At 49.2% G+C, this 11,933-nt stretch overlaps 1 protein-coding gene across 1 annotated transcript; it reads left to right on the top strand.

Annotated features, from left to right (window-relative positions):
- The first annotated feature begins 3,105 nt into the window (after positions 1–3,105).
- LOC109741548 (GDP-L-galactose phosphorylase 2) lies at positions 3,106–7,531 on the top strand. The gene is made up of 6 exons (XM_020300632.4): positions 3,106–3,801; positions 4,611–4,714; positions 5,776–6,081; positions 6,163–6,348; positions 6,441–6,701; positions 6,959–7,531. The coding sequence occupies exons 1-6, from the start codon at positions 3,693–3,695 to the stop codon at positions 7,286–7,288; spliced, it is 1,296 nt and encodes a 431-aa protein (XP_020156221.1). The 5' UTR covers positions 3,106–3,692; the 3' UTR covers positions 7,289–7,531.
- The last annotated feature ends 4,402 nt before the right edge of the window (positions 7,532–11,933 follow it).

Raw genomic sequence — 11,933 nt, 5'->3', positions numbered from 1 at the left:
ATCTCCGGCATCGTTGTCCATAGCGTCGATGTCTTCGGAGGCGTAATCGAGCATGTCGGCTAGATCCTCGACAGTGGCTATGAAGTGGGTGGTGGATGGGACGTAAAATTCCCCGTTTTCAGCCCCTAGCATGGGCTGGGCGTAGTTCGGCAGCGATTCGTCTGCAATAGTGAGGGATCGCATTAGGTCCAGGGCCTCGCTTAAAGGTAAGGGTTGGACGGGGAGACAAGAGCTTTTGGCGCTAGATGAGGAAAAGTCCTCCGGGTCGCGCCTGCTTGCCGCAGCCCTCGAGAGTCCGGAATTAGGATCCGGGGACGAGTCCGCCCTTCAGTGATGAGGGGAGTCCGGCTAGGCTCCAGGCCTACCGATGACACAGTCCTATCTAGATCTGAGGTAGTGACCTCCGTAATTATGGAGAGTCTGGTGGGATCGGCACTCCCATCTTCGGACCCAGCAGTTTGCTCTGGATCTAAGGCCGGAGCGGTGGTCGGCGTCGCGAACCCCTCGAAGATCAAGTCTCCTCGAATATCGGCGACGTAGTTCAGATTTCCAAAACTAATTTGATGACCAGGGGCGTAGCTGTCGATCTGCTCCAGGTGGCCAATCGAGTTGGCCCGCAGTGCGAAGCCGCCGAATACGAAAATTTGGCCAGGGAGAAAAGACTCCTTCAAGGCGGCCTTGTTGTAGACGATCAATGGAGCCATCGAGCCTTCTAACGACGGCACAATGGAACTCTCAATGAAAGCACCAATGTCGGTGTCAAAACCGGCAGATCTCGGGTAGGGGGTCCCGAACTGTGCGTCTGAGGATCGAAGGTAAGAGGAGGCAGGGGACACGATGTTTACCCAGGTTCGGGCCCTCTTAATAGAGGTAATACCCTACTTCTTGCTTGATTGACTTTGATGAGTATAGGGGTTACAAGAGTTGATCTACCTCGAGATCGTAATGGCTAAACCCTAGATGTCTAGCCTGTATGATTATGATTGCCTCTACGGACTAAACCCTCCGGTTTATATGGACACCAGAGGGGCCTAGGGTTGTACAGAGTCGGTTTACAGAGAAAGGAATCTTCATATCCGAACGCCAAGCTTGCCATCCACGCAAAGGAGAGTCCCATCCGGACACGGGGAAAAGCCCTCTATCTTGTATCTTCTCGGCCCACCAGTCCGGCCCATGTCACATAGCCCGGACGCCCGGGGACCCCCTAATCCAGGACTCCCTCAGTGGACCACTCCCTCCTCATCGTGGTGGCCGCCGGGATGATGAAGATGGCCACCGGTGACGATCTCCCCCTCCGGCAGGGTGCCAAAACGGGCTCCCGATTGGTTTTTGGTGGCTACAGAGGCTTGCGGCGGCGGAACTTCCGATCTAGGGTTACCTCGAAGGGTTTTGGAATATTTGAGAATTTATAGGGCGAAGAGGGGGTGTGGGAGGCCACTGAGGTGGGCACAACCGACCTGGGCGCGCCTGGGCCCCCAGGCGCGCCCTGGTGGGTTGTTCCCCCCTCGGTGCACCCCCCAGGTGCTTCTCTGGCCCACTGGATATCTTCTGGTCCATAAAAAATCCACAAAAAATTTCGCGGTGTTTGGACTCCATTTGATATTGATTTCCTGCGATGTAAAAAACAAGCAAAAGACATCAACTGACACTGGGCACTGGGTCAATAGGTTAGTCCCAAAAAATGATATAAAGTTGCTATAAAATGATTGTAAAACATACAAGAATGATAATATAACAGCATGAATACTTCATAAATTATAGATACGTTGGAGACGTAGCAGGGATCCATTAGTCGCCACGGAAGGGAGATTCGTCCTGGGGTCGCCGCTCCTGATCTCAGGCGTTGCCCCTCCGGTTGCCGAAACCACCGCCCCCGCTGCTCTCTCTCTCTCACGTGAAATTCTGGACTCCCCCCTCGCGAACGTTGCAACAAAAACTGGGGGAGCAAAGTAATGGGGTTGAGAGGACACATGGCATAACGAGTGTCTTTGATCTGAAGAGATCTAACGCGTAGAGCGCGTCCGACGCAACGTTATCCTTTTATTATCTCAAATGATAATGCCCACACGTGTGGCATATCTGCACTTCGCCCACATGCTTTGATCTCCATCTATTATGTTTTGCACGAATCTTGAAGGGATCTGTTGGATTTTCAGTGCCATGTAGGCATAGCATGTTGTGTGGGCGTTAGAGTGCTTGCCCACACGACCCGCAACACGCGGTTGCCAGCTGCGCCGTGTGGGCGAACCAGTTCCCGCCCACGCAGTCACCACCCAGTCCACGCGCGTGTGGGTGAACTGCTCTTCTCCCACACGACGCTCGAACGGTGATAGATGGCACCTGCAGTTGCGCGTATGTGGCAACTCACACATGACAACTATGATTCGTTGGTAGATGGCAACTGCAGTTGCACGTACGTGGCAACAGGCAAACACACATGACGACTATGAATAACCATACACGACAACTATGGTTGGACCATGCATGGCAACTACCTAACACACATGGCAACTATTGTTTGACCACATGTGGCAAGTAGTTAATCACACACGGCAACTATGCTTACACACGGCAACTACCATAAATTAGACATGACAACTATAGTTAATCAACACAGAGAGAGTTGTCATGCTTTTACAACTACATTTGTCATCCCGGATAACTAAAGTTGTCATCCCTGGGGTAACTCCCGCGGGTAACTAACGTAGTTGCGCCAGGACAGGTGAGCATATTTGCTTCGTGCCATACGCGCGGAGTGGGGGTGAGTAGTACTTGTTGGACGTGTGGCACGAAGTAGCTGCGCCCACACGTGTGGGCAGTTCTAATGTTCGTCCACACAAGCCGCATGTGGGCTGCCTTCTGATTATGCCACACATGGCGTGTGGGTGGATCCCTAATATGCCACACGTGTGGGTGTTATCTACGTTATTTATTATAGATCTTATGTATATATAAAAATAGAGAAAGTAGAAGAATAGACATATACGAATTGTGAGTACTACTACGCGTCGGTTTCCAACGCATACATCCGGGACGGACCCCATAGGTCCTAGTCAGCAAGCAGCGGAGCTTGTGTTCCGTGGGAGGGCGAGCGGTGGACGATCCAGGCAGCAAAACAGCCGCGCGATCGCGGGCGGCGAAAGCAGCGCCACACAGCCGCGGCGTCCACCGCACAAACCTTCCTCTTCCTCCCCCCCGCTGCTCTGCCCCAATCCCGCCCCCTCTATTTAAGGCCGCCCCCTCCCTCGCCTCCGCTGCCACGCCGACGCAGCCCGGCCACAAACCAGCCACCTCGCCGTCCACGCCGTCCGCCGTCGTCCCCGAAGGGACGCGGGCAGCCGGGCCGGAAAGTTTCACTTCCTTCCCTTGGAGCCCTCCGTAGCCTTCCGGGACGCTCGGCCCTTCCCCCCTCCCGCCCTCCGGGTTGTCTCTCCGGGCATCACGGCTGCTTCCGCGGACCCCGCGCGCGGCGCCCCCGCTGCGCAGGTGGAGCCGCACGGAGGACGCGGAGCACTCCCCTCGGCCGGGGGCAGCCCCTCCGACCTCCTCTTCCTCGCCGGCGGCGGTCGCCTCCTTCTCTGATTGCGCGGCGGCGCTGACTGCTAAGTGCTAACCCACGCTAAGTCGTCGTTAACAACAATCCGGTACACGGTAGATACAGCAGAGGAGGTTCTAAGAGCAGTAAGGAGGAGATGGAGATGAAGCTGACGATTAAGAGGGTTCCGACGGTGCTGTCCAACTACCAGGAAGAAGGAGGCGGGGGCTGCGGCAGGAACTGCCTCGGGGATTGCTGCTTGCCTGGTGCGTATTATGCCCTGTCATGCCCAATTTTCATCTAGTTTTCATATTGGGAGGTGCAGCTCAGCTCATTTTATCCTCGAATTCGTCTATTTTTTAGGTTTATTTTGTTTCCTTTGGGGCAAAAGTTTTCTATTTCCTTCGATTATACCCTAGAATACTACTCCCTCCATAAATATAAGAGTGTTTAGATATATAAGAGTGTTTAGATTACTATCTAAACACTCTTATATTAGTTTACAGAGGGAGTACTGATTACACTGAATTAGAATATGGGCTTCTTCTTGGATGCAGAGTTTCTGCTCCCAGGCTCATCTGCACCCCCTCTTAGAAAAAAAATCAAAACAAATGCTAAAAAAATACAAAATCCATTTTTTTGGGTGGTAGATAATTTGATGCGTCAGGTCCGCACCAAATTTCAATTCATTTGGACATCTGAGCAGCTCTCGGCAATAAAGACATTGTCCAAATGAATTGAAATTTAGAGCGGACCTCACGTATCAAATTTTCTACCAACCAAAAGGAATTTGGATTTTTTTTTTAATTTTTCTAGTATTTATTTTGATTTGTTTTCTGAGCGGGAGCAGATGAGCGATGAGCTTGGGCACCGAGTTGGATTTCCGCTTCTTCTGCTATATCTAGCTATGTTTAGTTTAGTAGTATGAATTTCTCGTTGTCCCATTAATCTAATCAAAGTTTTTTTTAATTAGACAACTGAAACAAAGTTCTGAAACTTTTATTCTGTTGTCACAGAGTTGCAGATTTAAGCATCCTTTACTAATTAGCCATTCTTTTTCCATAAACACTTGTAGCTTCCAAGCTTCCCCTCTATGCTTTCAAGGCCGACCCAAAGAAGCCTGCTCAGGATGATGAGCTCCCTACCGAGTTCTTCCTCAATTCTCTCCTCCTCGCACAGGTAAGAAAATACTAGCAATCAAGTGAACCTGGCTCCTAGCTCATTTTGTTAGGAGAGTGGATGCACAACCCACCACCTAGGTTCAAGTACTCACAGACATGAATTTAAGTTCCTGTCTATACTGTAGGGCTCTCTCCCCTGCAGTTTTCTTAAAAAAAATTGAAAATACTAGAAAAGTTTGCATACTTAATTCGTTAGAAAGGAAGGTCATGTTGTAAGAATTCGTACACTTAGCTGTTCTGCTGGTAAAACCAGTACTGGATAGTGTTTTGGTGCATTTTGTTTCCTGAGAAGATCACATGAGTTTGTTATTGCTTACTGGCTTAGAGCTGTTACGCTTGGACCAAAATACGATAAATATACTGTTCTGTATTCTTCTACAAGATTTTGTAAACATGCTAAGATATCCTTGGGTAGTTAAAATGCTTAATATGGCAGAGGAGGTTAAATAGCTCAATTTGGTGCATTTCAATGTGCTATACAGACAGAATAAAAGCATGTAATGTTTGCTTTTTATTACAAATAGATCTAGATTTCAGAACTTTATGGGATGTTTCCTTTGAGGAATAAGAATGAGACCTCATCCCTCGTAACTCTTAAGCATAAGGTATCAGCCACCAGAAACGTGAGATCCGACAATAATACCAATCCTAGGGTGAGGTGATTCCTCAAACTCAATCTGTATGTCAACTTGAGGTTGCGGGAAAATAGATGAGAAACATCATAATTTAGTGGCAAATGCTTGGCGTTTTCTCAATGATATTGCGTTGGCTTTACCTTTGATAAAGCTGTAATCCAGTATGGATGTTTCTAATTGTTTCTTCTTTGCGATAGGAGTTGATTATTGCAAAAAGTAAGCTTTGTAGGGCTGAGTTTGGAATATAATACTTTTGTTTACTCTGTTCCTCGAAAGATAACATTGACATGGACACAGTTCTAGAAAATTTGTCTTCAAATGGACCATCAGAACATCTCATAGCGATTATCTTGTTATTTTAGGTTGGCCGTTACTTCTTTATTTTATTGAACTCTTATATTTCGACTTTGCTCTCTCTTATTAGTGGGAGGACAGGGTGGCCCGAGGCCTATTCAGATATGATGTAACAGCCTGCGAGACCAAGGTGATTCCTGGCGAGCTTGGGTTTGTTGCACAGCTTAACGAAGGCCGACACCTCAAGAAGCGCCCGACCGAGTTCCGTGTTGACCGTGTGCTCCAGCCATTCGATTCTGCCAAGTTCAACTTCACCAAGGTTGGCCAGGAGGAGGTTCTCTTTCGCTTTGAGAACGGTGGTGGCGACAACAGCTATTTCCTTGAAAATGCCCCAAGCACTGAGGGTGACCATGCTCCCAGCGTTGTTGCAATCAATGTACACATCTTTCAGCCAAAACTTACCTTTATTCCAGAATATAAATCTTGATGTTAACACTGGTACTTCTAACGATTGCAGGTGAGCCCTATTGAGTACGGTCATGTGCTTCTCATTCCGCGTGTCCTTGACCGCCTGCCTCAGCAAATTGATCCTGAAAGCTTCCTGCTTGCACTACACATGGCAGCTGAGGCTGCAAGTCCATACTTCAGGCTTGGTTACAACAGCTTGGGTGCCTTTGCCACCATCAATCATCTCCATTTCCAGGTACCTAAATCATTACACAAAGGCCTAGCTTCTGTGCTGTAAACATAGTTGATAATTGTGGTGATCACACTAAAACTTTGTTTTTTGTACAGGCATACTACCTGTCAGTACCTTTTCCTGTTGAGAAGGCGCCTACCAAGAAGATCCCCCTTGCCAAGTGTGCGCTGAATAGTGGAGTGAAGGTGTCAAAACTGACAAATTTCCCTGTGAGAGGTTTGGTGTTTGAGAGAGGGAACACACTGAAGGATTTGGCTGATGTGGTTACCAACGCTTGCATTTGGCTCCAGGAGAACAATGTTCCTTTCAACGTCCTCATCTCTGATTCCGGTAGAAGGATCTTCGTTTTTCCTCAGGTAATTTCCGCAGTAGAGTCAAAAGCTTCTTTCTGCAAATATGATAACATTACTAATCCATCAAGAAATATATTCTCAAGGTAGATTTTCTGCAAACATGAAATAATTTCTGTAGCTTAAAGTTTTGTGAAACACCATATATTTAGTCTTCATTGTTAAATTAGACCACTGCCACATGAATTGCATAATGATGTTGGCTGCTGCCCCCATTTGTACCTCCCTGATGTTTTCTAATCTTTCCTGTTACAAATGCGCAGTGCTATGCCGAGAAGCAGGCTCTCGGTGAAGTGAGCCAGGATCTGCTAGACACGCAGGTGAACCCCGCAGTATGGGAGATCAGTGGCCACATTGTTCTGAAACGGAGGACGGACTTCAAGGAGGCTTCAGAAGCATCGGCCTGGAGGCTTCTCGCTGAGGTGTCTCTGTCGGAGGAGCGATTTGAGGAGGTGAAGGCATGTATCTTCGAGGCCACCGGCCTCACTGAATCTGACGAGGAAGAGGAATCCAGTGAGTCTCCTTATGCGTCGTCATCCTCCGTCCCACGAGCCTCTTCACACATGTCGGAAGGTTGCCTTGTCCTTCAGTGAGAGAGCAAAGGAAATCGTTCAAATCGATTCAGGTCGCTTGGTTCGCATTATCTGTGGCTGCTTGGTGTTAGCAGGGATCCCAGTGATTGTACCGTGTCCGCTCTTGCTTGCTACTTCTGCCTCTGATCTTTAGCTACCGTTGTTGGCTACTAGTGCTGGTGTTCATACTGTGCAGTTTATTATTAAGCACAGGTATGCGTGTTGGCTTGTTTATAACTGAAATGCATTGGTGTGTTCATCGCCCGACCGTGTTTCTCATTCTAAACTGCTACCTTTGCCTTTTCATTTGTATTTTTCTTTTGTCAAGCTTGTCATTTGCACATGGCCACCGCACATGTCCTAGGCACAGGCGAAGTCGATGCACACAGTCTCAATCCCAGGCACAGTCGCACAAATGGCCTGTTGGTTGCCTGCATTTACCTCAGCTAGTCCGTGTGGATGCAGTTTGGATTGTTTGACCTGCATCCAAATCCTGGCCCGCATAAAACTTAAAGCATCGTTGGGCTTGACTCTGGAGGAACGCTTGAATCTGCTATTTTCAGCTAGTCAAGGCTGAGCGATGCAAGGTACCACATGTTGCTGCAGACGGTTGCACGTGTGCAAGCAGGAGCTGTCACGCTGTTTTCTCAAAGTGACGCCATAAATCCCCTCGCCCCTTTCTCACCTCTCACTCTTCCCTCTCTCCATTCTCTCACCGGCTGCGGCGAGCGTCATTAGAGGCAAGATTTGGACTGCAACCACCAAGGGTCAACATCGGCTGTATCACCGCTTCATCTCCCCTTCGCCACCATATGGCTGATGTGTTGGGGAACGTAGTATTTCAAAAAAAAAATTACGATCACGCAAGATCTATCTAGAAGAGCATAGCAACAAGTGGGGAGAGTGTGTCCACGTATCCTAGTAGACCGAAAGCGGAAGCGTTAAGTAACGCGGTTGATGTAGTCGAACGTCTTCGTGATCCAACCGATCAAGTACCGAATGCACGGCACCTCCGCGATCTGCACACGTTCAGCTCGGTGACGTCCCTCGAACTTCTAGATCCAGCTGAGGTCGAGGAAGAGTTTCGTTAGCACGACGGCATGTTCACGGTGATGATGAAGTTACCAACGCAGGGCTTCGCCTAAGCACTACGACAATATGACCGAGGTGGAAATATGTGGAGGGGGGCACCGCACACGGCTAAGAATCAACTTCTGTGTCTATGGGGTGCCCCCCTCCCCCATATATAAAGGAGTGGAGGAGGGGGAGGGCCGACTTCCTATGGCGCTCCCCAAGGGGGGATTCCTACTACTAGGAGCAGGTTTCCCCCCTTTCCTAGTCCAACTAGGAGGGGAAAGGAAGGGAAGAGGGAGAGGAAGGAAAGGGGGGCCGGCCCCCCTCCCCAATTTGGATTGGGCTTGGGGGGGGGGGGCGCCCCACCACTTGGCCGCCTCCTCCTCTCTTCCGCATGGCCCATCAAGGCCCATTAACTCCCCGGGGGGTTCCGGTAACCCCCCGGTACTCCGGTAAATGCCCGAACTCATCCGAAACCATTCCGGTGTCCAAACATAACCTTCTAATATATCAATCTTCATGGCTTGACCATTTCGAGACTCCTCGTCATGTCCGTGATCACATCCGGGAGTTCGGACTACCTTCGGTACATCAAAACACATAAACTTATAATACCGATCGTCATCGAACTTTAAGCGTGCGGACCCTACGGGTTCGAGAACTATGTAGACATGACCGAGACTCACTTCCGACCAATAACCAATAGCGGAACCTGGATGCTCATATTGGTTCCTACATATTCTACGAAGATCTTTATCGGTCAAACCGCATGACAACATACGTTGTTCCCTTTGTCATCGGTATGTTACTTGCCCGAGATTCGGTCGTCGGTATCATCATACCTAGTTCAATCTCGTTACCGGCAAGTCTCTTTACTCGTTCCGTAATGCATCATCCCGCAACTAACTCATTAGTCACATTGCTTGCAAGGCTTATTGTGATGTGCATTACCGAGAGGGCCCAGAGATAACTTTCCGACAATCCGAGTGACAAATCCTAATCTCGATCTATGCCAACTCAACAAACACCATCGGAGACACCTGTAGAGCATCTTTATAATCAACCAGTTACGTTGTGACGTTTGATAGCTGCTACCTCTTGAGCACTGCGTTGGTTTTCCCTTGAAGAGGAAAGGGTGATGCAGTAAAGTAGCGTAAGTATTTCCCTCAGTTTTTGAGAACCAAGGTATCAATCCAGTAGGAGACTGCGCTCGAGTCCCACGCACCTACACAAACAAATAAGAACCTCGCAACCAACGCGATAAAGGGGTTGTCAATCTCTTCACGGTCACTTACGAGAGTGAGATCTGATAGATATGATAAGATAATATTTTTGGTATTTTTATGATAAAGAGAAATAAAGATGCAATGTAAAATAAACGGCAATAGAAACATCTAAGTGTTGGAAGATTAATATGATGGAAAATAGACCCGGGGGCCATAGGTTTCACTAGTGGCTTCTCTCAAGATAGCATAAGTATTACGGTGGGTGAACAAATTACTGTCGAGCAATTGATAGAATTGAGCATAGTTATGAGAATATCTAGGTATGATCATGTACATAGGCATCACTGTAACGCCCCGAGACCGACGCTCCAGACGGCTTCCATATTTTTTCCGTTATCGTTATGTGTATTTATTTGTTTGTTGCATTTCATCATGGCATCATCCGCCTTGCATCGGCACCTCGTTGCCGTCATTGTTTTTAAAACTTGCATCCGCTCGTAGTTGCCGTGTCCCCCTTGCTTTCGTTGACCGTTTCGAGACCAAGCTTGTTCTTCATTTTTCCCTCTTGCCAAACCAGAGTCTCTTTGCACAGTGCATCGAACCCTCGTGTGCGTGTCCGAAACTTCCCTAAACCCGACCCGGTCTTTCGCTACCGATGGGTCCGGATCATCACCAAACATCTATAAAACATCACCGTTTGCTTTATTGGACTCTCCTAGCTTATTTTTCTCGACCGTTCGATGCAAATCAGAGGGTCCAAACCTAGACTCATTTTTCTATATATAACCCAACCCCATACCTAATCTAGCCTAACCCTAAAACCTAGGAGGTTTGTCCCTCCCCGCCGCCGCCAGCCTACCACCTCTCTCCTGTTTCACTCGGGATCCCTTCCCGATCCATTCCCAACCAGATTTCCCTCCCGACCAACTCCCTCGATTTCCGCCACCGCCCAACCCACGGCCTCCACTACGCTGTCCATCGCCCGAGCCAACCAGGGCTTCTCCTGCCCGAGCCCCTGTCTTCGGATCCACTCCACCCGAGGCCTCCTGCCTCCCCGACGCCCTCGCTCCACGCCGCAGCCCGCTGGCCGCACCTCACCTCCTCCCGTGCGCCTCCTTCTCGCACAGCCAGCCGTGCCTCCCCGCCGGCGATGAGCAGCAGCACCCGAGCCCCTGTGTCATGCTCCTCCTCGCCTCGTCGGTGCACGCCGTCTGGTCGTCGTCTCATTTTTCTCCTCCTCCCTTCCTTTTATTTTCTCTCCCGTGCTCTCTCTCTAATCCTTCTCCCTCTCCATGCGTTTGCCTTCTCTGCCAGGATCCGCATGGAGCGCCGACCGGCCTGAGCCGCCCTTCTCCCTCCGCCTTGCCCGCTCGCCGGAGCTCGTGCACTGCTCTGCATCGCGCCGCCGCGCCTACTGGCCCCTGTCGTGCTGCTCTGCTTCGCCCGCTCGTCCCCGTTGACCCAGCCACGAGCCGACCCTGCCTCCTCGCCTCCCCGACGCGAACTGGCCCGATCCGGCCATCTCCGAAGCCTGCTCGCCTACCCGCTGCTTCCCGCGCCGCCGGACCCCGCAGGTCACCGACCCCTTCTCTCCGTCCTCCGCTCCTCCTCTGTTTTCCTCTCTCTCAATCGCTGTCTCTCTGTCTCAAGGACGAACAAGGAGGACCCGCCCTCTGCTTCGATCGTCTGGACGCGCAGCCGGTCGCCCCGTTGACCGCGCCCAGGTCCAGCTGCTCCCCTCCGTCGTGCGAGGCCCAGCGCCCCAAGATGGCCTCCCTCTGCTTCCAACTGGGCCATGGCCCATGGTGAGAAAACCCCAGCGCCCATGTCCTGTTCCAGCCTGTAGCTCTAATTCGGCCCGATATGTTTTTTCCTGGTCCTGCGAATTTTGCCAATTATCCAGAGAATTACCGTTTTGCAGAAAAGTCCCTCATGTTCATGCATATAATAACTCCACAATCGTGCATCGGATTAAAATGATTTATATATGTAAAATGCTTAGAATTTCATCTAGTTTCATAATATGCTACTTTCATCCATGTTAAAAAAGTTTAACTTGCTGTTTGTTTAATTTTGCATAAATGCCATGTTAAAATGATTTATTTCATAACTAATTAACCGTAACTCGGAATTTAATAAACTTTATATGTAAATGGGGTAGAAAAATGCCTAGTTTAACATGGTGCACTTTGTTTTACTGTTTAAAAACTCTAAAATTATGTAATAGGCAGAACAGTACCAAATCTAAAATATGGACATGAGGATTTTCCGGAATTGTTGTTTATTGTTTCCGGCCTCATTTAACTTGCTTAAATAGTTAGTTTACTTATGCTTCACCCTTTTGCCATGTTTAATAACATTTAATA

The sequence above is a fragment of the Aegilops tauschii genome, chromosome 4 (assembly GCF_002575655.3).
Source record: "Aegilops tauschii subsp. strangulata cultivar AL8/78 chromosome 4, Aet v6.0, whole genome shotgun sequence".
NCBI classification, from domain to species: Eukaryota; Viridiplantae; Streptophyta; class Magnoliopsida; order Poales; family Poaceae; genus Aegilops; species Aegilops tauschii.
Note: the sequence above shows the minus strand (reverse complement) of the source record. Positions and strands in the feature narration are given on the sequence as shown.

Bases quoted from the DNA above. Each gene is read 5' to 3' on its own strand.
- LOC109741548 (XM_020300632.4), top strand. From the start codon at position 3,693: ATGGAGATGAAGCTGACGATTAAGAGGGTTCCGACGGTGCTGTCCAAC. The intron at 3,802-4,610 runs GTGCGTATTATG...AAACACTTGTAG, and splicing joins CGGGGATTGCTGCTTGCCTG to CTTCCAAGCTTCCCCTCTAT. The intron at 4,715-5,775 runs GTAAGAAAATAC...CTCTCTTATTAG, and splicing joins ATTCTCTCCTCCTCGCACAG to TGGGAGGACAGGGTGGCCCG.